The 23,791-nt window shown below is 47.7% G+C and overlaps 10 protein-coding genes across 10 annotated transcripts; 3 read left to right on the top strand and 7 right to left on the bottom strand.

The window, feature by feature from the left end:
• Positions 1 to 114: 114 nt before the first annotated feature.
• Positions 115 to 897, bottom strand: FTJAE_13906 (acyl-coenzyme A:6-aminopenicillanic-acid-acyltransferase precursor; the record flags this gene model as incomplete). The annotated part of the gene is made up of 2 exons (XM_037347093.1): positions 115 to 840; positions 895 to 897. 2 exons carry the CDS (start codon positions 895 to 897, stop codon positions 115 to 117), a joined length of 729 nt encoding a protein of 242 aa, XP_037199072.1.
• A 480-nt stretch (positions 898 to 1,377) lies between these two features.
• Positions 1,378 to 2,524, bottom strand: FTJAE_13905 (isopenicillin-N n-acyltransferase; the record flags this gene model as incomplete). Its single annotated transcript, XM_037347092.1, has 2 exons — positions 1,378 to 2,421; positions 2,489 to 2,524. 2 exons carry the CDS (start codon positions 2,522 to 2,524, stop codon positions 1,378 to 1,380), a joined length of 1,080 nt encoding a protein of 359 aa, XP_037199071.1.
• Positions 2,525 to 3,156: 632 nt separating this feature from the next.
• FTJAE_13904 (6-aminohexanoate-dimer hydrolase) lies at positions 3,157 to 4,356 on the top strand (the record flags this gene model as incomplete). The annotated part of the gene is made up of 1 exon (XM_037347091.1): positions 3,157 to 4,356. One exon carries the CDS (start codon positions 3,157 to 3,159, stop codon positions 4,354 to 4,356), a length of 1,200 nt encoding a protein of 399 aa, XP_037199070.1.
• Positions 4,357 to 5,559: 1,203 nt separating this feature from the next.
• On the bottom strand, positions 5,560 to 6,279 carry FTJAE_13903 (isoprenylcysteine carboxyl methyltransferase; the record flags this gene model as incomplete). Its single annotated transcript, XM_037347090.1, has 1 exon — positions 5,560 to 6,279. One exon carries the CDS (start codon positions 6,277 to 6,279, stop codon positions 5,560 to 5,562), a length of 720 nt encoding a protein of 239 aa, XP_037199069.1.
• Positions 6,280 to 7,260: 981 nt separating this feature from the next.
• On the top strand, positions 7,261 to 10,964 carry FTJAE_13902 (nik-1 (Os-1p); the record flags this gene model as incomplete). Its single annotated transcript, XM_037347089.1, has 3 exons — positions 7,261 to 7,337; positions 7,395 to 10,292; positions 10,352 to 10,964. 3 exons carry the CDS (start codon positions 7,261 to 7,263, stop codon positions 10,962 to 10,964), a joined length of 3,588 nt encoding a protein of 1,195 aa, XP_037199068.1.
• An 888-nt stretch (positions 10,965 to 11,852) lies between these two features.
• On the bottom strand, positions 11,853 to 13,215 carry FTJAE_13901 (mitochondrial intermembrane space import and assembly 40; the record flags this gene model as incomplete). Its single annotated transcript, XM_037347088.1, has 2 exons — positions 11,853 to 12,713; positions 12,841 to 13,215. The coding sequence occupies 2 exons, from the start codon at positions 13,213 to 13,215 to the stop codon at positions 11,853 to 11,855; spliced, it is 1,236 nt and encodes a 411-aa protein (XP_037199067.1).
• Positions 13,216 to 14,187: 972 nt separating this feature from the next.
• FTJAE_13900 (uncharacterized protein) lies at positions 14,188 to 15,018 on the bottom strand (the record flags this gene model as incomplete). Its single annotated transcript, XM_037347087.1, has 2 exons — positions 14,188 to 14,297; positions 14,349 to 15,018. The coding sequence occupies 2 exons, from the start codon at positions 15,016 to 15,018 to the stop codon at positions 14,188 to 14,190; spliced, it is 780 nt and encodes a 259-aa protein (XP_037199066.1).
• Positions 15,019 to 15,799: 781 nt separating this feature from the next.
• Positions 15,800 to 17,834, top strand: FTJAE_13899 (uncharacterized protein; the record flags this gene model as incomplete). The annotated part of the gene is made up of 2 exons (XM_037347084.1): positions 15,800 to 16,508; positions 16,561 to 17,834. The coding sequence occupies 2 exons, from the start codon at positions 15,800 to 15,802 to the stop codon at positions 17,832 to 17,834; spliced, it is 1,983 nt and encodes a 660-aa protein (XP_037199065.1).
• Positions 17,835 to 18,349: 515 nt separating this feature from the next.
• Positions 18,350 to 20,867, bottom strand: FTJAE_13898 (transcriptional regulatory; the record flags this gene model as incomplete). The annotated part of the gene is made up of 6 exons (XM_037347083.1): positions 18,350 to 19,619; positions 19,670 to 19,760; positions 19,811 to 20,218; positions 20,275 to 20,374; positions 20,444 to 20,698; positions 20,796 to 20,867. The coding sequence occupies 6 exons, from the start codon at positions 20,865 to 20,867 to the stop codon at positions 18,350 to 18,352; spliced, it is 2,196 nt and encodes a 731-aa protein (XP_037199064.1).
• Positions 20,868 to 22,098: 1,231 nt separating this feature from the next.
• Positions 22,099 to 22,932, bottom strand: FTJAE_13897 (GNAT family acetyltransferase; the record flags this gene model as incomplete). Its single annotated transcript, XM_037347082.1, has 3 exons — positions 22,099 to 22,118; positions 22,168 to 22,346; positions 22,400 to 22,932. 3 exons carry the CDS (start codon positions 22,930 to 22,932, stop codon positions 22,099 to 22,101), a joined length of 732 nt encoding a protein of 243 aa, XP_037199063.1.
• Positions 22,933 to 23,791: the final 859 nt, after the last annotated feature.

Here is a 23,791-nt window from a genome sequence, read left to right as displayed (position 1 = left end):
GGCAAAAAGACAACACAAGACACTCAAAAACTCCATGCGCCGCGCTGATACCCCTAAGCGTACATTTCTGTGACATTTCTCTTCCAAATACTTGAAGCCCAGTTCGGGTTCTTTCTACCGCAGGAAATGGAGCACCAGCCAACAAAACAGGAAGAATATCAAGACGCCCGCAAAGAAGATCCATTTGTCCTCTTTTGCCCGTCGCTCTACCATACGGATCGTATCGCCGCTTACGCCAAGGGTGTTGGCTACATTGTAGAGTCGCTTCTGGGTGCTCTTGAGCATCTCCCGTTGTTGACCTAGATCGCCCAGTACAGCCTGTCCGCGTGCAATATAATCATCTAGCGCTTGGTTTGTGTTTGCAAAGAAGTTCTGCTCCCTGAAAGCATGTGCCTCGCGCTGCTCATCTGGCGAGCCCGTTGTCAAGGCGCTGGCTTGAGGTGGGTGTCGAGGCTGGAACGCAGAGTGCGTGTTTGTTGTTGTAGCGTTCGCATAAGGGTTCTCGGGTGTAGCATTATACGGTCTTCGGCCAAGAAGTTCTGTACGATTTGCCTGGTGTTGAGCATCATCGCGAACTTTCTTCAGCGAATCGACTTGGGTTCGAAAGTCGGAGAGGTCTTCGCGGAACCTCTTTACTCGCTCGAAGCCCTCTTCTTGCTTCTTGGGGACAATCTCCTGACGGGCGAGAGCTTGATATTCATCGAGGGTCTTGGTGAAGGAGGCGATTGAGGCGGACACGTTGCCAATTTCGGAGGGAGACGCTTGAGGTTTGCTGTTGAGGTTGGAGAGCTCTGCGCGGAGAGACTTGCTTTGCCGCAAGGCGGAATTGTAGGCGATATTCTGCGTTTATGAGTCAGCGGATTTATGCTTGAGTATTTGTTCCATCTGACTTACCATGGCGGCGGGCTTGAGGGAAGATGCTGGAGGTTGTCGAGCAATGCAACGACAACTTTCATCATGATTTCTAGGTGTTCAGATACATGATAAGGCCAGATCTCGCGGAACGGATTAATGACACACCGTCTAATACAGTCCAAAGCAGGTTACCCTGTATCTTCTCAACATCCGAAGTAAGGGGGCGACATTTTGATCACAAAGTCTTCCGATGCCAATTTTGTTTTTGTATCTTTCTAACCTCGTGTACTCTGATATGAAGTTCTTCCAATAAACTCTATGCGTATAAGCTCTCGATGTTCCATAGCAGGAATGCATCGCCGTTTCATTTAAAGTTAGCCACAACCTTGATCATAAAAAGCCACAGTTTTACAGAGTTGAGGATTGGAGTTGCTTTCATGATAAGGCTAAATGCTCAGAAAGATAAGAATATGGAAACAGCAATAACTTCCTCTCTTTTGATTACAAGGCTTGTTCTTCCGCCTAAGCTAAGCCTGGTGATAGTTGAATTCTCTCAGTCCAATTCGTTGGCCTCCCCATAGTGACAATCGCTTTTCTCTTGGTCAGGTCCATATTAATGTTGAAAAGTGTTGCTTTGCCGTTCCCGGGCGAGAACTGATCACGGTTGATTGCTGTTGGATAACCTTGCTCATCCTTAAAAAAGTCAAAGAATGAAGAATGGTCGATGGTTGAAGTGTCTAATCTCTCATCAAGAAGCTGGGCGATGCGCTTGATGCGATCCGTGGAATCGGGTATCCAGCCAGGCTCATCCACCCCGGGATGGTCAAGAAGTAGATGGTTCGTGTGAATAAGTGTTCCGTTGCCGTCAAAGTTGATCTCTTTGATCCCTATGCTGGTGCATTCCAAGCCTATAGCTTCAGATGGATCTGACACGAGAATATGACCACTTCCTGCCGTGCCCACTTCATACAGCTTCTTGGCTGCTTCGCGCGCCGAATGAGATTCCAAAGCTGTTCGCAGGGCGAGATGGATGGGAATTTTGGTGTTATCAACACCCCGAGCTCGGATAGCGTTTAGACAGGTGCCTACACCAGAGGAGTTGATACCAATCTTGCCAATTACACCTCCTTCAGTCACCATGGAGATATCGGGTATATCTGTCCCAGGCTGGGAGATATGACAGATGAACAGATTAGGTGCTTGTTCAGGCTGCCAGTCCCAGTTCTGCGCAAGGAGAACCTCCCCGTTTGGCTGACGATATGCAGCACTCGTACAGCCATCGGTCTGGATAGGTGCACTCGGGACTCGAGTATATAAGCCGAATGTGATCTCTGTTCGAACGTTGAGAGCGACGATATCAACTAGCTCGAAGCCAGCGCCGTCCGCTAAACCTTGAAGCTCCTCGAAATAGCGTGGGAATAGTGTTTGCAGAGGCTGAATGTATTGCTGAGCCTCTTGGCGTACTGCCTCCCAGTCCATGGCGCATGATTCTTGGAACAGATCTTTGTAAAAGGCGATAGATCCTACAACCCTGTCTTTTGCAGCTGTGCCATGTTGATGGCCAATCTGTATTTGAATCGTAAGTTAGTCCTCAAGATTGTATTACGCCGTTCGTAGAATGTAATCTCTTTACCTCATAGGGCGTGCCAGAGCAGTGGACTTCTAGCATGATGAGTTGTTTACAGAGGATGAATCGATAGTGTCGGAGGCAGAAGTGAGCCCGCTCCCTTACCCCAACATGAGGATTATATACCCATCAATGCCGCCCTCCCAATCAAGAGTGGGGGTTAGCTCAGGTAAAACTACAGATATCCTGATGATCCTTTGACGTGTACAACTTCTCCCTAGCACAGCATTGCACATGCTGTTGACGTGATCATCGTGATTTGGCAAGGCTGATATTTTGACATCTGTATAAGTTTATTCCCCTGGATGCACCGCAACGTAGTCGAACTCAGTGATTACATACCGGAAATGTGATAGTAAACTAATTTCAAAGTCTTCGTACTATCATAACAAAGGCCTAATATTTGATGCCTGCTTCAGAGTTCGGAGGGTTAAAGCCGGTTTGGCTCGGCCGAGTCTGCCGATAATAGGTACCCTAGGTGGACACCACAAAAGGTAACGATAAATCATGATTGGAGGTCTCATGAACCCCTTATTAACGCCGGTATCCATCTCCGTTGTGTAGCTTCGGATGCGACCCGACTTCAAAAATAGCCAAACCTGAAAATCTCAATATCAACGATACCGAGCTTCCTCTATTATAGACTTACCGAAGTTTCAAGACACGCAGTCAGGATGGGAGACTTGCCACATTTGAGTGATCATATCGGAAGCTTCAGCTTATCATCTATTCACCCGGCTGACCCAGCTTACACTCCGCTCCTCTATCGGCTACGCGAAGAAACCTTCCAGAACCGAACAACTCAAGTCAGACATGGTTCTTATCTCAGACGGTTTACTCGAGATACTTCCTTCAACATAGCTGAAGCTATCAAGGAAGACTCCGGGATTGATCTCAACAATTTCATGCGTCGATATGGATTGACCGGCTGCGTTGTTGTTCAGAATGGAGCCATAAAACTCGAAGAATACAGACACGGAAACTCTCAAGCATCTCGTAACGACGTTCAATCAGTCACAAAATCTTTCGTTGCAACAGCTCTCGCCATTGCGCAGCAAGAAGGAAAACTATCCGTCAACGACCCCGTATCTCACCATGTAGAAGAGTTGAAAGGAACTGCTTGGGCAGACGTGCCACTTCTTGCTCTATCTAGCATGTCTTCAGGGGTAGTTGAACAATCAGAAGAAGAGCGACCCGCCGATGTGCCCAATCCCATGTATGCCACTGAGCTTTATCCCCAAACGGATCCAGAGGCTGTTATCAACTGGCTCAAGACCTCGAGGAAGGTGGCTGAACCTTGGGAAGAGTTTCATTACTATAACCCGAACTATTATGTGCTGTCGACAGCGATCTCACGCGCAACCGGAGAGCCTCTGAATGAATACATCTCACGCACGATATGGGATCCTGCTGGAATGCAATACGATGGGTATATACGAACAACAGGCGCAGGACACGTGGATGGACACGGAGGTCTCTCGATAACTTTGACAGACATGGCACGGTTTGGGTGTTTTATTCTTGAAACTTTCAAAGACGGAGGGAAAGGCCCTAATGTGCCACCCGTTTGGTTCCAAGACATATCTGATGCCAAGAACAGTGTCGGAGCCAGGGCTCTTCAACCGGATAACTTTGTCTCCAACTTTGGCTACGAAAGTGGTTGGTGGACGACAGGCAGGGGGGACAAAGACTATAAGATGGGAGACGATGGCGCGTTCGCAGCGATTGGTATGTATGGCCAGTCTATCTACATAGTTCCAAAGTTGGACGCCGTGATCGCTATCCAATCTGGTTACCCAGAGCATGAGTTGGAATTGTTCACAAAAAATGCAGAGTTGGCGACTGCGGTACTCAAGGCACTGAGGGAACATTGATATGTTATAAAAGTTAGGTACGACTAAGTTTATTCCATTGAAGCATTTCATACTTTGCCTTCAGTATATTGCCCCTTAAACATCATAAGGTTTACGTTTTGTAACAATGACCTATCAGGGATTGAGCAGCTTGGTATACCATCGTGGCCGTTCAATTTTTGACTTCAGTTTGAGATCTGTAAGTAAGGGTAACTTTCCGGTTCTGCTCTTCTCGTTGGCTCCTGATACACATGTGGTTCCGAGCCACCAAGATGCTCATGACTTATTGTCTTTGCCGGATCATAGCATGATTTTGGTTGCCATTTTGAAAAGCCTAGGCGTTCATGCCAAAGTGAAAGGCTTCAAGAGTGACTATAAGAGGCATCCATCGCATATCTGGGCTAAGAAATTTCTTCTTTATTTACAATCTCTCAGGAAATTCCAAACTCAACTTAAGTGTACTATAGAAACTGTACACAACTACTGACCTTATTCCTTTCCCTTTTTTTCTTTCCGTCCTTTTGATTCTAAATTCATCAGACATCTTTGAAGAACAACCTAAATTTGTATCTTCAAGTCTTCTCCACTTCCCCTTCAAACAACATGCAGCTTGGCAAGCCGTGGTGCAGCACCTGCTGCATCACCTTCAAGACTTTTGAGGAGCACCGAGATCACTCAAAGTCAAGGGAAGCAACGGGAATAGTGTGTTTTCGGCAACCAGCAGACAACTGTCACCGGGACGGAAAGAAATGGGAGGGGATCATGCCCAGGCAACTCAACAGCTTCATAGAGCTTTCCAAGAAGCGGTCTGAAAGACGAGGGTTAGGCTGGGACTTTCTAGGATGAATTTTGAGATAAGTGCCTTGCAGTAAGATAACGGATGCGGACCTTCTGGGTTGTAGGATGGAGGAAGTGGATGGCATCGCTGAACTCTGGGAAGAAGAGTTGCAGAACATACACTTGTTTTTTGGAGCAAATGTTGGACTAAAAAGACTTTGGTATTGATTTATTCAATTATTTAGTTTCCGGTTTTCAGTTGAACGGGCATCTTGTTATTTTTAGGAATATGCTGCATTGCTATATTTGTAAAACTGGTTTCTACCTTACGTATCACTATAATTGCGTTATGATGTCGTCAAACGAATACTTGAATTTGAGGTCAAGTTTATTAGGAAGCCAAAGTAGATTTTATTGGTACTTTGATTAATGAGGGACATAAATCAACTAAAGAATAAAAGGAATAAAGCGAGCTGTTTTTGCATGCCAACTCTCCCATTCTTTTCCAAAAGCCCTCTTGAGCATCTTCTCCTCTTCGGAAACCCTGGTCCATATTCCAAACGTGATACCTGATATAGTGAAAGGAAGGAATCTTATGGCCCAGGAACAGAAAGTCTCATAGACACTTGGAGGAATCCAACAGCTCAGAGCACCATCCAGTCTACCAAGCAGCGCCACGTTGGCTATCATGAGGATAGCAAGTCCAGTGTAACTTGGATGTTGAAGATATTGATAAATACCGGTGGTTTTCAACCGATCTGGCTCTTTTAGAGCAAATGTGAAGTTTTTGCCCAGTGATGCATACGGTACCAAACGCAGAGGAACACCGGCACAGAGAATCAGAGCCAGAGGGATTGCAGTTGCAGCAGACCATGTAATCATGTCTGGATTGAGCCCGTTATCAATTCCATGATGAACAAGAGATGGAGGGATATTGGGGTAGCGGAGAGCTAGGCTAGCAGTGTGCAACGATAGAAGCCCAAGAGGGGCTAGGACGACCTTTGTAGTGTGTTTCCTCGTCAAGAATAACCATCGAACTGAGTCGCCTGTTGATGGCGCTGAATGTTCGCTGGGATTGGGAGGAGATAGAGCCAGGTAGGTTCCGTAAGTTGAACCGAGTATGGCTGCTGCTAGAGAAGCCTGAGACAGGGAGAATTGAAGAGCCATTGATGTCTCAGCAGAAGTCAGGTTTGAACGAGAAATTTGAGGTTGCAATTCTGCGATATACAAGGGTAGAATAGGTTTCCTCCAGCCATCGGAGAGATGCCGTTCATCAATGATACGGAAGCTAAACCGAGGTTCAATCTAAAACATCGGGAAGCTAGTAGCTTCACGTGACACACGTACAAATGACGGAGCGTATTCGATCTCGTCGAGCTTGTGAGTAAACGCAAGTTGATAGAAGCCCGTGAGAGAGCTGATTACATGGTGATAGGATGTCTATGCTCTTTTTACGCAGTCATGCAAACATATTTTCGTATTTCGTACATACAAAGCCAAATAGCGTTGCAATCTGGATGTATTATGTAAGCCACAGCCAGGTATGTACCTACTGGACACTGACAGGGGTCTGATCTCAGGTTCTTTTCAAGACGGTATCTGTCAATATGGAACCCTTCAGTTAATTGCGCAAGCTAGTTGAGATGGTAGCGTTTATTGACAGTTGATGGATAACAGTAATTATTTGCTGTTTTATGGAAAGATTCTAGAAACGGTGGCCATCTCGATGATCGGCAGAATCGGGAAACGGCAGCACAGACGGGTAAACCTGTTTCGATCAATAGCCCGTATCGTGGCTTTCTAAACGGAGGGACAGCCACCAATCCAAAGCTGAAGACATCAAACTAAAGGGAGGAAAAGAGTGCCTCTAGTGCCAATTATGACATGATTCTCCACTTGGACTGAGACTCGCGTCTCCATCTCAACCGCAGATTTGTCGATCGCCGCTCTGTGGCGATTCTAGCATAATCGCCGAGTCTAGACTCACCCTAACTAAACTCTACCTCCAGCCTCCCGGTCTTCGGCGTTTCGCCCCTAGCGGAAAGCCCTGAACCCAACCTTCAATGCTCTTCTTCTGTCTTTTGCCAATGGTGAGAATGACCGTTGGTGGGAAACTTTGAAGACTCCTTCGCATGTGCAGCCCTGAGAATGGCCAGTCCAGCCTATCTAAAGGTACCTAAGAAAAGTATCGTTTCTGAAGCTACTCGGGAACGTGAGACGTTCAGGTAACGAGGCAATTTCACACCAAAAACCGTTGAGTTATGTTACTGAGATCCGATTAGATATGACGACTCGCTTTTCACCAATGTTCGCTTCAACGACACTGGATTACCTGTGCCGAGTAATGAGCTCTCAACGTGTCCCGATGTCATATTGACGGCTCTGGCTCGTCTAGCCGCTTCTCAGACTGGCGCGGCGCGCTCAATGATCTCATTGTTCGATCAGACTCATCAGTATATCATCGCGGAAGCTTCATCGATAACCCCATTGATTCCAAGCTTGGGACGGGATGCTCAACCGGAAACTCTTTGGCATTGCGGAACTGCAATCCCGCGATCACATAGTGCTTGTGAAAGCACATTATGTTCTGATGAAATCGAAGTAGACTCATCTGGGCCAATGGCCAACCACGACTTGCCTGTCATTGTAGTTGACGATGTTACGCTCAATCCCGAGTACTCATGCAAGCCGTACTGTCGACCCGGAGGCGCCGCAAGATTCTACGCCGCCGTGCCAATTCGTACGGATCGAGGTGTCAACATCGGAGTTATTTGCGTAATCCATACCCAACCTTCACTGCCATGGGACGACAGTCATTCAAGACTTATGAGGGAGCTATCACGAGCCGTGACCGAGCATCTTGAGACCATCAGCCTGAAAAGCCACCAACGAAGGAGCGAAAGGAAGAGTTGGGGTTTGACTAGCTTTGTTGAAGGGAACACAGCACCTTTGAGTCAAGTCTCATCTACCGGACGAGAGTATGCACAACATGAGACGAGAGGTGACGGGCTGGCCAGATCGCAAAGGCCAAGAATCGACGACTTGCAGCAAGCTTTGGGAGGAATGAGTGTCAGAAACTCAACTGTCACAGCGGACTCCCGCTCAACTAACGCTCCTCATACTAAAGAGGTTATCATGTGCGATCCTCAGGCCAGCTCGAAGTTTGCCCATGACCCAAGTCAGCTACTCGAAACACCGAAGCAAATCTTCTCAAAAGCAGCATCAATTGTCAAGGATTCTATTGAGACTGATGGCTGTTTGTTCCTCAATGCAGACATGCTTGAGTTTTCAAGTGCAGGCTCTTCCACTGAATGGATAGATGAGGACCTGGCGACTCGGCGACCTTCAACATTCAGCTACAATGAAAGTGAAGATGCCTACACAACTGTATCCTCTTCTGATGACCGTCTACGGCCCTCTTGCCAGGCACTCGGCTCTTCCGAACACGGGGCAGCTCATATTGCTCTCCCACAAGCCCTTCTCGCCAGGATGATTCGACAATACCCTAGGGGCCATGTGTTCAATTACGATGCTGACGGAAATCTACTCCAAGAAGAACTACCTGATGATTCGACCCGTCATCTGCCAAACAACAATGAATGGGGAAACCTACATAACAGACAGGACCATAGATTCCGAGTTCAGCAGAGAGAAGCAAGCATTCTCCTCGAGACCTTCCCTGGTGCTCGAAGCATTGCATTTGTTCCTGTCTGGGATCTCAGGAAGAAACGATGGTCTGCTGGTGGCTTTATTCACACTTACAACATCAAACGTACCTTCACGATCGACCTCGACTTGAGCTACCTCAGAGCTCTGGGTATGCTCGCAGCTGCTGAGGCTTTCAAGTTGGAGACTCTAGCTGCGGACAAGGCCAAGACTGATGTCCTAGGCTCACTATCTCATGAGTTGAGATCGCCGCTTCATGGTGCTGTTTTGAGTGTTGAATTGCTTAACGATACAGACCTTACTATTCCACAACAAAATATTGTTCGCACCATCGAAACATGCTGTCGAACACTCTCAGATACGATCGATCATCTGCTCGAATATTCCAAGGTCAACAAGGCTTTGCCTCAAGAAGCGACTCGAGAGACTCAAGCAGATGGCAGTGGCATCAACAGGTCCTCGTCCGTCAGCATAGCTTCAAAGCCATCAAGAAAGGTTGTACAGCTAGATGTTCTGGCCGAAGAGGTTCTCGAGAGTATCTACGCTGGATTCAACTTTCAACAGGTCACCCTTGCCCAATCATCCAGCCAAACCCCTCGACGACCTGGTCACACCTCTATCCGCCGAATGGACACCATGCAAGCTATGGAGGAGCTTCAAGCTCCATCGAAAAAGAAAGGAAATCTTTCAACGAAGATTGGAGACGTCGACGTTTTCCTGGTTATCGACTCACGACCATCGTGGGGCTTCTACACCCAGCCAGGTCCCGTGCGTCGAATTATCATGAATCTGTTCGGCAACTCGCTCAAGTACACGCAATGTGGAATCATCAGGGTCTCTTTAGAGCAGACCAGTGCTTTTGGTGCTGATGACAATGACTGCTGGGTAACTATTAAGGTCTCCGATACTGGCGTGGGCATTAGCGAGGACTTTCTGCAAAACGGCTTGTTCAAACCATTCTCGCAAGAGAATCACTTATCTCCTGGCACAGGTCTCGGCCTTAGCTTCGTGAAGCAGATAACTGCACAGTTCGGAGGTCACATCTCTGTCGACAGCAGACTTGGCGTCGGTACTACAGTAACAGTCAGATTACCGATGAAGCTTGGCGACGACTGTCATCACAACGTCTGTGAAATTCGACAACGAGAAGAAGAGTTTGATGCGCAGACAGAAAAGCTTCGAGGTCTTCGGGTCAAATTGGTCGATTTCAGCAAAGACTCAGTTACGGGAGGCGGTTCCGCACAAAGAACGATCGAATCTCCTGACCAACTTGTGCAAGATATGTGCAAAGACTGGTTAAACATGCAGGTCAATACCACCTCAGAGACACCTTGCTTCATGCCAGATCTCGCAATTTGGTCGGAGGAGGGGTTTGAAAGACCAAATGTCTCCAAGGATTCAGTCCCGGATATTCCAAACATTGTGCTCTGTGCCAATGCTGTTACTGCACATCAGTATGCGACTGGTGCAAAGACAATACCACGACCCGGAGTCTTTGAGTTCATTTCACAACCGTAAGTAATCCTTTATAATTCTCTCCATACGCCGTGCTCTAGGCTAACCACAACTCAAGACTCGGCCCTCGAAAGCTTGCCAAAGCGTGTTCACTAGCCTTGTATCGCTGGACAGTCATGCAAACATCTACCCAATCTCCAACCACAGCCTCAACAGAGCCCGAATCGTTGAGCATCGTCACCAGCACAGCCCCTTCACTAACAAACCCAAGCTCACCCTTCCCCGCAAGCGAAGACGAAACCCCAACGCAACAAAAAGGCTACTTCAAAGTATCCGAGTTCCTCCTCGTTGACGATAACTTCATCAACCTCAAGATCCTCTCCTCTTACATGAAGAAGCTCAAACAGCCATATCAAACAGCTTCAGACGGTTTAGAAGCCGTCACAGCATATGAAGCAGACCCTGGTCGGTATAGCTGTATCTTGATGGATATTTCGATGCCGGTCATGGATGGTTTTGAAGCAACGAGGAGGATTCGTGCTTTTGAGTCACAACAGGGGTTGAGGCCTGCTCTGATCCTTGCTTTGACAGGGTTGGCTTCTGAGGAGGCGCAGAGGGAGGCTACTGTCAGCGGATTGGATTTGTTCTTGACAAAGCCTGTGAGGTTGAAGGAGCTGGGACCCATTCTGAGAGCCAAGGGGGTCTTGGAGGAGGAGTCGAATTTGGGCTGAGTATCATGATATATAAGAAGAAAAATAAGATGTTTGGGATCGAAAAGAACTAACTACTACGGGACAAAATAATGGATAGATAGAAAGTAATGATATCAATGGGATTAGCGAAATTTGTTGCGAATATTGATCGAGAGGTAGATGGCATTGTTTGATATCATGTGTTGCGGTTCGAAAGCATATGTCTGGGTTCAAGCAAGAAACAGCCTCAAGGTAGCTATGTATACTTCAAAATAGTTGCCTACGTATATTAATTCATGCAGCAGGCGATGGAAGAGTGTCGATAGGTGAATCCCCTCTTACCTTCATGGTTCTTACAAAATCACGCCATGATGTTCATGAAGCCCCAAATAGTCTGGACTCGTCTTCCATCATGGACATAAGAGTAGCGAGAGGTGAGAATTATATATATTAGGTATCAACAAAAAAGGACATGACAAAGCACGCTTCATCAACCCACCATCAGCTCCATAACCCCTTAACAATCCCATCCTTTCACATAACTATCACCCGTTACTAGGTAAATGTCCCGCTATATGCAACTCCTCAAACATGGAAAAAAGCAGAAACAAAAAGCAAGAAAACAAATAGATGTTGTTTTTGCCCAAATAGAACGCCGTGTCGCTTTCATATCCGTAACCCTTGGTATCTTCAACACGACCAAATAAGCGCCAGACCATACTCTCTTGGATTTCTTTTTTTTATCACTCCTGCCCTGATTGCTGTGGATATGTGTCTTTTGTTTCCTTAGATTGTGATGTTTGGTGTTGGAGCCTCGAGGTTCATGATTCATCACCCCCGTCCTTAATGCTTTCATGGGTATCGGTCTATAGACACCTGAGAAAGAAGTTGCAAGGGCCGACATACTACTGCCGGATAGGAGCTTCCTTAAAGCTTTCGACCAAGGCGCTTTACCCAGTGCTGTCGCACGCGGCTGGGCATCTTACAAAACACCATCGCTTTGCACTCATTGATGAGCACGCCCTCAGAGATTTTGACCTGCACATCAAGATCCTCGTCTGCAAAGTCACGGAAGAATATGTCCAGCGCTTCCTCTTGCCAACGTAGCGTATTTCGAGACCGTACAGCTTCGACAATCTCCTCCATCACAGGCCCGTTGGTCCCGTTGGTGTTCTGGCTATCAGCCTGGGTCGGGGACCCAGCACCCGGGCCATCACGAACAGCCAGTGGCAACATGGAGGAGTTGAGAACAGACGCTGATAGAGCACGAGAACCATCGTTGGACGAAGTACGGCGACGCTTTCCAGGAGATTCGGGGGCTGACTGACCCATAGGAATAGTAGTAGCAGGTGGCGTTGATTCGAGCATGTTTGAGGTGCTTGTAGTGGGCAGCTGTCGCTTGCGGCTCTGTGTGATAGTCTCGTCGGGAGGGGTAAGAGCATTAGCATTTGCTACAGTCGGTGGTCCGCGTGGGGGAATTGTAGTAGACGTCGGTCGCGGCTGGGTCGCGGACCCAGTGGAGGATGTAGTGGGAGTCTGAGTCAACATAGGCCGAGAGTTCGGGCTCTCGAGGCCCGGAGGTCGAGGCGGAGGAGGATCGCTAGTCAGATTGAGTATACCGGTGCCCGGCATATCGGGATCATCGGTCATAGGGCCATCTGTTCGTCTCCGTGGTTTCATTATACGTTTGGGAGCGCCACCTGAGCCGATGACGTCTGGATAAAGGACTTCCATAAAGTCTTCATGATCAAATGGTCGACCGCGCAACGCCCTAGAAAGCGGTTCCCTCTATTTGAGCGTCAGTATGTGCTTGACACAGTCGTTTCGTGTGCGCGAGGCTATAGCAGCCGGGCCTCGTCGTTCGCGTGATGGCAATTCCCGATCATTGCATCGTCATAGTACAAGGAATGTTTACCTCGATATGGGCAATCCACGCCTCCTCACTAGCAGTGACCGTTCTCTTAACCGGGTTGTAGACAAACTCGGGGTCCTCACGAAGACCTCTCCATAGCCGAAACCGTTTTCTCGCGTTGTCGCTCTTGTTGATCAGGTGGCTCTTGGCCGGGTAGGCACCATGACTCTCCTGCAGAGCCAGAGCAGCGCGCTCCCAGGCCTCTGCTTTGAAGGAGGAGTTTTCGCGGAGACCAAGCTGGACACTCTCGCACAGGCTTCGGAAGAAGGTCGCTTCGTATGCGGGAGTCCAGCTGAAGCGTGGAGCTCTTCGATCGCGGTCGACTCGAGCTGGGGGCTGGCCGTCTGGGCCGAGGACATCGACGTCTTCGTCGGACATTGTTCTAGGATAGGAGGGGAAGAAAGGAAGGGAGAATAAAAAAAAGCCCCCTCGTGACTTTTCGGTGGGAGGCTGAGGCTGAAGCCGAAGCAAATGCTCCAACAACAAAGTCGTGTGTTGGTACAGTCTTGACAAGACCTGCCTGGATCAAAAACGATGGGAACCAATTCTAAACCAAACCTTAGTACTAGCTCGCCCAGTCGGGACTCGGCCGGGCGGTGAGTTTTTGGGTGGGGACGAGAGGTCACCTGGGCCACTGGGAATTTCACTATGCGTTATCACGTGCGACCACTGAAAAAGGGGAATAGAGGTCAACTGTTGCTTGGAACAGCGATCAATTTAAGCTGGACGTTCAGAATCGATGGTAGAATAATGATATCACATCGATGTTTATGGTCTTGATCCATTGTCTATCGAGATGCAACTCACCGGAACTTTTGCTCCTTGGCCTCGATCCAGGGCCGCGGACAGGGATTGGTGAGAGCTGAGGCTCAACTCCCCGAGAAAAGTCCATCTCATTGGTCTGTTTGAGTCTGTGACAGGTCAAGGCAATACGACATAACGTTTCTGCACTGCAAGGATTAATCTCACCATCGATTATCATTGTATGCGCCAACACTTGCATATTTCCTTGGCCATCTTGATCGCACATGAGTAACTTTTCTCTGTGATAGAGTCCTTTTATTATGGAGATGTCCCACCTTCAAATGGAGCATCGTGCCCGGTATAGCCGCGGTTACCGCCCGTAGCATTAACATTACGTCGATGCCTATAATCTGGGCCTTGACAATCTTTACTCTCTTTAGTAGGCCAAGGTACACTTTGCGTCACTCAGAGACTCCGATATGGACTAGAAATGCAATTGAGTTTGAAGACCCAAAATAGTGAAATTGTTCTATTTACCAAAGATATCTTGGCTCAATAGTAAATGCCATCAGATTAAATGCCATCAATGAACTTTCAAGAGAAAGCTCAGAGGAACAAGAATTGAATAAGAGCAAAGAATGCAATACCAGCACCAGCCAGGCCCAAATGCTGGCTCATGGCGCCGGATACGATAACAGGGTGATCTGTGGACTCTCCTGTACAAGCGTTAGCTTTCATACCTATCAGGAGACCAATAGTGAACTTACCAGGAGCAGCACTCTCTGAAGAATAAGGGACTGGGGTGGGCTTGACGCTTGATCGGAAACCATTGCCGTCTCCAGTGACCTTGGGTGCAGAGTTTCCTTGCTCCTCAGGCTGCTTCTTGGGCTGCTCATAGCTTGGCTGCTCCTTGCCAGGCTGCTCCTCGCCGGGCTTTGCCATGGGCATCCCAGTTGGTGCAACTTCGTTCATGTAATGACCCTCAACAGGGTGCGTGATAGTTGCGGTAACGGGCTCAGGGCCACAAGTAGTACACGTCTGAACCTCACACGTGAATCCATGGGGAAGATCGTGCTCGTTCTTGGTAGGCTTTGCCTCCATGCCACTGTACGTCTCCGTGATGACATACTCCTGCTCAAACATACCAGTAGAGCAGAAAGCAGGGTACTTGGTCGTATACTCAAGAGTGTGGACACAAGTTGGGCAGCCACAGTGGCAGTCGGGAGCTTGAACCTCAACGACGATGACTTCTCCTGTCACAGCTGGCTTGTGAACCACGCATGTCGGGCCAGGCACGGTGGCGGTAGCCGGAGGATGTAGGCCATCGCGTGTGAAGCATTGAGTTATCGTTGCTGTGCGGGTCTCGTACTGGACATCATCTTGAGCGACTCCGAAAGTAGCGAAGAGCGCTGGAATAACGATTGACTTGGAATACATGATTAACGAGTGTGAAGAGCAAAAATGCACCAAACGAATGACTACAGCTGGAGATCACACAGCCTGAGCGAAAGAGCAGAGAAAGATTATGTTGGATGGCATAAAGGGGACTTGGCGCTTATTAAAGCCTCATACTAAAAATGCAGAAATGTTACTTCCATACCTCAACGTCCATCTAATTACCCAAAGACTGTGGCTTACCGGCGACATGAATAGTTTCATGCCAGAATATGATAGTGTCTCCCCAGAAGACCCAGGTAGCGCGTGGGCCATGCACTATTTGTTCTTAGCGTTCAATTTGGCGCTCGTTTACTTTTAAATTCCGGTTCCGTGGATAGCTTGACTGTCTGTGGCTGACTGAAAGGCCAAAGCCCGTTACGGTTGTTTACATTGAAATCAGTGATTCTGTTGGCACCAAAAGTCTGTGTTGTTTGGTCTCTGGTATGCAAGGGAGCAGCTCAAGGGAGTCTTAGTGACTTAGCTCGTTTAGTACGATGGTTTATGTCTCAACTTGGACGCGATGACATATCATATTAGAAACCATATTCTAGACCAACGCCTCATTAACTAGATGAGACACTATCCACTTGGCGCTCACCACCAAATTTTAACATCTTGAAATATTGACAGCAACCAACAGATGTCTTAGGCTTCATTGGCCGTGCGTTTGCAAGGCTGAAGCTGAAAATTTGAGTGCAGAGTAGTTAAGAGTCGTAGAAATTCATAGTGTTGGACAAGTCCCTGATCTCCGTCTTACCAAGGCTTTCACTCGTTCTTCATGATGTCTCCAGTTCGTTTATTCCCTTTCTTACTTGCAAGTCTCTTTGGTGCATCCATTGCTCTTCAAAATGACCAAATACAGCCTGAAACTTGGTGCATAACATATCTATCAACTTATTTGGTCCCCGTATCAGGGGGTCACACTGGCCCAACGACTTCTTCTCCTGAAGAAACCATTTTCCCAGAGACCTCTGAAGCACCTTTGACATTTTCTACAGATCTGGCTATCCCCTCAACTCTCTCTGTTCCTGATGATGTAATTATTACTACTTCGGCCCCAAGTCAAACTACTGGAATTCCAATCCCTGAAGCCAGTGGCCGATCAGTGATATTCCGTGTCGTTCCAGAATCGCAGGACACCAAACGAGCCCTACAGGCCAGGGCAGTCGGCGGTTTTGTTGGCAGTCAGTCAGAAATTTGTGCCGCTGCCGCTGTCTTCAACCTGGTGCAAGGTCGTCTGTTGGATGGTACATTGCCCATATACTACAACGGCGAGAGTTTCAAGGAGCTACGTGGCTCCCCAGGAGCGTTATCTCGAAGGGCTGTCACGGAGACCTTTGCTGATGAGGATGGATTCCTCCGATTTTCCAACTCAGCCCTACCAAATGGTGAGGCAGGCTTCTGTCAGGACACCGAGAGCGGTCAAGTCTATATTACTTTCACTGCATTGCCCTTAGGTTGCCAAAAGATAAGACTTTCTATTACTGAAGGTATGGGCATCATTTCGTGCCACTGGTGCTAGGCTGACTCGCTTCCTTCTAGTTGACGATTGCCGAGATGGCGATGTATCCTCGAGCTTTTCTTCTCGAACTGCCAGTACACCTCTGATATCAGAGTTTACATCTGTGTTGTCCGGAACGACGTCTCCCTCCAACGCAGTAGCTTCCACGACCACAGAGGATATCCAGGTGGGTTCTTCCGCTACAGATGTTCCAGCTTTCACTTCTCAGGTTGAACCTGTGTATACGAGCTCTGTGCGATTTTATAACAGCTCTTCATCTATCATATCTGTCACGCAACCTGGTCTTACTCAAACATCTTCTGTGTTGGACATTTCAACCAGTGTTGTAGACTTCCCACTTACATCTCGGCTGAGCTCCGAGACCTCAGAACCGGAGAGCCTATCCACGGATGCACTGTCCACGGATGTCTTGGAAACGTCAGAAGAGCTACCTTCTACCCCTGAACCAACTACTACAAATTCTCAGATTACAAGTGTCACTAGCTCTGGTACCGAATCCACGGCAAGCTCTGTTGATGGTTCTTCAACTACGTCTGCATCATCATACAGTTTAGAGACTGATACCAGCACACTATCCGATCTGCCATTGGATACCAGTTCATCTCTTGACTCGAGCTCAACGGTCCTCTCAACGGCTGATACCAGTCTTTTCACCACGACAGCTGCCGATACCACAACTTCAACAACTACAAGCTCTGAACCGACAGGAACACGTGCGTGTCCAGAAGGCTTGTCTGATCCACTGACACTGTTCAATGGCGAGAGGCCATCTGACAATGGTGTCGAATGGCTCGTGCTCCCGTTTCAGGTACCACTCTACGGTGAAACCAGTGAAATGGTCTATGTCAGCCCCAATGGACTTGTTACACTCAGAGGCTCCTTCGGGGCCGACTCGGTCCCCGATCTGGCCTTCCTACCAGATGAAAACATTGAGTCGCTGGCTATTTTCCCTTACTGGATTGACATGATCGTTCCAGAAGGTTCAGGGGCCGAGGTTACATACCAGGTTGAGCAGACTCCCAATCAACCAGGGGTGCTGACCATAGATTGGTGTGTCTTCACTACACCAGGTGCAACTGAGCCGAACCACTTTCAAATGGTGATCTCAGAGGATCAACAGACCCCAATTACCTTCTTCTACTATACCATCCAGCCCGGGGGAACTATTGCTACTATCGGTGCCCAAAATCGCGACACGGATCAGTGGGTGCAGTACTACGGTGCTATCCCAGATAGAACGTTCATGGAAGTTGATACGTTCGGTGACGGGGATATACGGACTGGTCAGTTCTGAGACCACACAAATTCTTAATTTTCACTTCATTATTTTCTTCTTGTTGTTGTTTCATTTCCTCCCCTTTGATCTCTGGATTGGCTAGGCTTTCAGGTTTTCGCGAAGCTTGGTTTAATAATTAACATAGACTACACGTGGTCCTCTTTATGGTCAGATAAGATGTTGGCAGGCGAGAATCTGAGAGCCCAGGGCAAAAGTGTAAAGTTGATTCCCTTTGAACCTTGACTGTCTTAGCTACACTACAATATCATCTCAGTCTTGGTTATCCTTCAACGTAATCCCTCAAGGAATCGCACCGAACATCCAAGATCCCGCACTGAGCAAAAAGCCAGAGATATAAAACTGAACCCTCCAAAGAATATAAGCAGAGCATTTTTGACCAACCCATTAAAGACCGAATACAACGAGTTACAACAAGGAGAGGAAAAATCAAGATTCGGTCAGATTACCTCATCAATGAACGTAAAGTCATATCTATGTACACCAACTATGTGAAGTGAAAAGAAGAGAAGGTGCTATGTTGAGCTCTGAATAAAATCCAAGTTGAGACTCCTCCAATCCCAGAGCTGCGAGAAGTCTCCGAGGTCGACTTCGGTGATGTTGCCTAGACCGTAATCGACATTGAGATCCTGGGGATGATAATCAACGTATGCTGGAGGAACCATACCACCTCCGGTATGGTCAGCATGCGGCATGCCATAAAGGCCTCCTTGGACAATGCCATCGATCCCGGCACTTGGTGATGGGACATGCTGAGGTGGCATGTGCCCGGGCGCGACACCCATGTTGTAAGCAACCTGAGGTTTCGCATACCCTTCGGCGGGGACTTGGTTGTTCATGACATAACCAGTGTTCTCGTGGTTATCATAGGAAGAGTGAGTGCTCTGCGGCGTCGATCCTGAAGGTGCACCTTCAGAGCTGGCGTAATAGCTCGGTGAGCTTTCCTGTGACACATGCTCCGGTTGATATCCACCCTCAGGCTTGATAACGACATCATGACTGGTATTTGTGGCTTGTGCTGCTGGGGAAACTGGAGCCACTCGTTGTTTCTTACGATTCACAGTCTCACGTGGCGGTGGCGATCGTCTGGGCATCTTCTGAACCATCTTGACAAGAATGTCATGAGATGTCTTGGCTGTCTTCGACAAAGCCTTGAGACGCTTCAACAACTTGATTGCGGTATCCACTGATTCGACGATCTCATCCTTCCTGGGGATTGTGTCGTCCTGATCCTTGATAACAGCAGTGGAGAGAACAGCGGCTGTATCGAAGAGTGAGAAAATGATGAAGTGGAATCTTGCGTCTCGATGAGAAGCATGATCAGCCCACCGAGTAGTTGTGTCCAGATTCTTGAGGGAATAGAAGACTGCATCTTCTCGGACTGCTAGTAGATCCGCAGGTGAGTTTTTCGTGTAAACTTGGGCCATGAACGCTCGCATAGGGTTGAGAATCATAAGATATGCCATTGTGTGGATGTAGAACCGATGGTAGACAATCCATGGAAACTTATAGTCCTTCGACGTGTCAGGGTTGTCGACATCATAAACTGCAGGGAAACGTCGGATCCAGTCTTCAAGCATGGACTTGTACTCTTGAATATCGCTTGCTGAAGTGATGTTCTTGGGAGCACCCCATCGCTGTGCGAGTGACGTGACCAGCTCCGACTGAAGTTTCATATGCAGAAGTGGTGAGGGAGAAAAGTCTTCGAGTGTGAGACTCGGTGGCTCCACGTTGATATCACTGTGGTCAATGATCGTCGGGCGACCTAAACCAGAAGCAAATTGCCTGAAAAGAGTCAGCATGCCATCCACCTAGGCCTTGGTGGTTTCACTTACCAGTCCCAGCAATCCAAGATACACCATACTCTCCTACGCATCTCACGTTCAAATTCTGATAAGCCTTCGGCAATGGCAGTTCGATGAAGACCTGGTGCAAGAGTTAGTTCACTGATATCGTAGGAGGTCGAACGTACTCACCTAATTCATGTGCCTCTCGTACAGCAGCACCAATAACATGCCATGCCTCAACAAACTTCGCTTCCGACTTGTACCAGTAGATCGAGTGAAGCATCCACTGAATATTCAACAGATGACAGTGACCCACCGGGATCACCCTTCCGAGTTCCGTAGCGGCTTTGTGGTATTCTACTGTGAGCTTCTCTGCAGGCTCGGAAAGCTCAACCTCGACAATGGGCTTTATCTCAACATCTAGATGCTGCGTGGCACAAGCGCAGACCATGACGAGCAGGATAGTCCATTGAAGTGAGAGCGATTGATTATGATTCCTTCGCTCCCACCATTGTTGATATTCCTGGAGAAAGGTTGGCGGATAGATGATGTAGTAGTGATAGTTCATGTTGTTGAAAAAGCTCTGAACAAGAGCGTCTGGCGGGTCGTCAGCTCAATTTCTTGAAATCTGGTTACTTTGAGTCATTATTTACCCATTTGAGGACGGCCAGGCAAGACATCGAGGGCATGCTTGAGCTGGGAACAGGTACTGGGATGAACCCAAGTCAGTTCGCCCAGGGGCTTCTTATCCTTCTGCGATGAATTTTAGCATGTAATTCAACTGATACGGCATTTTTTGTCAGTATGAAGAGAATCCCTTACCTTTGCATCGATAGTTAGTGACTCAAAGAGAGGGCCCGCGGCATAGCCCATCGCTCCCAGCCCAACGTCGTCGTCATCCTCATCAGGCTCGGAGTCGTCGGGTTCAACGTCATCCTCACGACTGCGGGAGCGCTTCTTATCGCTATTTGGCGTAAGCCCGTCAGACGGTGAACTCGTAGTAGTCGGCTGAACGAAGCGGCATTTATCTGCGACTTTGCGCTTCTGGCAATGGTTGCAAGGCCATTCTCGATTGCACTGTCGGCAGTGAGTACAGTGGCTTCATACGGCCCGCGAGGCGGTCGAGAGGTTCTCCAGAAGGCCTGCAGGCCATCTCTGAAGGGCCATGACGTACCTTTTGCTTCCTGCGATGACACTCAGCGCAGGCCGAGCGATATTGAACAGTATGCGAGCTGTTGTCCTCCATGTTAGTGTGGAGTTGACGTGTGGAGATCGACAGGGAGCGACGCGAAGAATCCAAGGATGGGCAGAGGAAAAACTTTGTCGCGTTATTCCGGAATTGTTGTAAATGAATGCGGAATGGCTCTTGTCTGGTTGTGGTCTAGTCTAAACGGATAATGCCGCCCGTTTGTCTTAGATCACCTGGTGTTCTTTTGTTTTTGTCCAGAGCCTCGGCAATTGATTTTGTGATGATATCTCAGTGATAACTTATCTCTTCAAACAGGTATCCAAGAGTGGCAGACCGTCCAAGTAAAAGCTGCCCCTGAGAATTGAATATCGGTCCGAGTTTGGATCACCAAGAACGCCATCATCACCTACATCTGAGACCCCAAATCTGTCGTGGCACCCGGATGCAGCCAGCCCCGGGCTACACGAAGTTACAAAGCCACATTTCTCAAACTTGAGGCAATGCATTCCAGGCTAAACTGAATGGCTTTCTCATCTTTGCGGGGTTGTGACATGATGATAGGTTGTAATGCCAAACGCCTTTCCGGCAAGGCTGAAATAGAGTCGCATATTACTCGCCCAACGTCACACAAAGGGTCCAGACTCTCAACTGCGGGTAATGCTTCCCTTAATCGGACTTAATAAGAGCAGTGCACGAAAAAGTTTCAATCGTACGAACTGGTGATGTCGCTCATGTCCGAGCACATGTGTCGCTATCAACAGTGTCAAAGCTCAGACTTACGTGGCAATCAAAAGTGAGACTAACGTTTGTGAATAGTAATCACGAGGATACTGGTATTTGGAATTATTCCACTTTAAGGTTCGCGCACGCCAATTCTTCCAGCGCTCGAGCTACGCGAAACAGGCAAAACAGAGCGAACGGCAAGCTCGACTAGGTCTAGGCGCTTGATTAACGTAGATGCTTCCACCACTCTTCAACGACATTTATTTGCCAATCTCCAAGTTGATCTTCACACATCGGTATCGATGTGCCGAGAATCATAAGCAGGGTTGTGAAAGCAATGAAAACATGGTCAAGTTTGATCGGCTTCGACGGCGAACAAAAAATGGTGAGTGAAATGCATGAGAATTTATACAGATAAGATCACATTTATATTAATCTCAGTCTCTCAGATGACGCCTCGGTCCTGTACCCACATGTCGGCTCTATGATGTAAATCAGCCTTAGGGATACAAATCTTGAGTCCGGCAAAAGGTAATAACTAGATCATATTATAGTTCTGTCGTCATTACATTCCGCGTTCTTCCTCTTCAGTAATTTCAGCACGGCTTCATTGGTCAAGCAAGCACCGACATACTTTGGTCCTTCGCTAAGTCTTGTCTGATATCCTTCAAAGACTTGATCTGCTTTCCCTTTGTATCAAAGTTATCTTCGCTGAGCCAAGCCTCAAACGCCTTCTTAACAAGAGGCCACTCCTCATCAGTAATGCTCAGCCAAGCTGTGTCTCGACGCCTCCCTTTGAGAATCATATGCTTTCTATACAGAGATATTAGTAGGGGCTCTCATGCAATGAGATGTATGAGAAATACCTGAAGATACCCTCAAAAACAAAGCCTAATCGCTCTGCAGCTGCGAGACTAGGTTTGTTGAGATGATTCGCTTTCCACTCGACTCTTAGATAACCAAGATCCTCAAAGGCGTGCTTGATAATTAGATAAAAGGCTTCAGTGGCAGCGCGTGTCTGTTTCAGCTGAGACCCAAAGATGATGCTCCCAATTTCAATCCTTCTATGGCTTGGAACGATGTTGAGATAAGACATTTGCCCAACTGGTTCAGACTTGGGGTCATCGCGTGGCCCAGATAGAACAGTATAGAACAATGGATCCTCAGACTTGCAGAATCCTTCAACAGCTTCTCTCCATTGTTGCTGATCAAGATATGGTCCTCCAAACATATATGTCCAAAGATGGCCATTTTCCTCGCCACCAAGGTGCTTATAGCTTGGATCGGCGTGAGAGGGTTCCAATGGGATAAGAGAAGTGTAGCGTCCGTCAAGGGCCCCACGAGAGGGTGCGGACGCGATGCCCGAGGGGGTAATTGGACCAATTGGTTGTTCAGTCATGATTGTAGACGTCGAGCATAGGACTTGGGTTCGTTTTCGAGAGTTTGGAAGTCTTGAGCTTAATAGTAGAGGCTCGGGGCTCGGATCCGAGAGAACACAGAGTTCCGGGGCTTAACTCCGAATGTGAGTCAGCCAACGATTACGCCCTCTGGTTGACTGCTGTAGATAGATAGTGAGTCACGCAATTTCTGGCAACCAATTAAGATTAATCCGTCGTATAGGAACTTACCTATACTGGAAGCTCGATGGAGATACAGGAGCCTAGGAAATGTTGCGGCTCAACACCCTCATGACAAAGAAGTATCGGTGATCTGGTGGCGTAGACGTTGCCATCATAGACGATGGTATAGGTTTCAGGAAACTTCGAAGCTTAAATCTATACTGCTTTGATCATCCTATAATATGCCGTGAGTCTACTTATTTTCTAGCTTATGATATTTCCAAACTTCGAAGAGGACTTGACTTTCGTTCAATCATGATGGTTAACAGAAGCACTCTTGATATATGTTGTAGCACTTCAAAACTGGTATCACTACATTCAAAAAGAGAGAAAAATTAATTTCTCTTTATCGTCTCAAGCTTTTAAGTGTTCCGTCGTGCTATCTTATCCAACATGTAATTCTGTGCTTTCATGACAGTCTGTGAACTTCTGTTCTCTTACATACATTTCTATTCTGCCTTTTAACTGGGTTTTCGGTTTTGGTTGTTGATCCAAGTTTACTCTCAAATGTCCCCATATCTGAATATGATAATCTAAATCGAATCAAGGAGAGTAAAATAAGAAAACTTATTTGAAAAGCAAAGATCCCCCCCCCCCCCACCGAAACCAAAGGTATAGCCGACGGGTTCCAGGAAAAAA

Source organism: Fusarium tjaetaba, assembly GCF_013396195.1.
Source record: "Fusarium tjaetaba strain NRRL 66243 chromosome Unknown NRRL66243_c0000495, whole genome shotgun sequence".
NCBI classification, from domain to species: domain Eukaryota; kingdom Fungi; phylum Ascomycota; class Sordariomycetes; order Hypocreales; family Nectriaceae; genus Fusarium; species Fusarium tjaetaba.
This window is presented reverse-complemented; position numbering and strand designations above follow the sequence as displayed.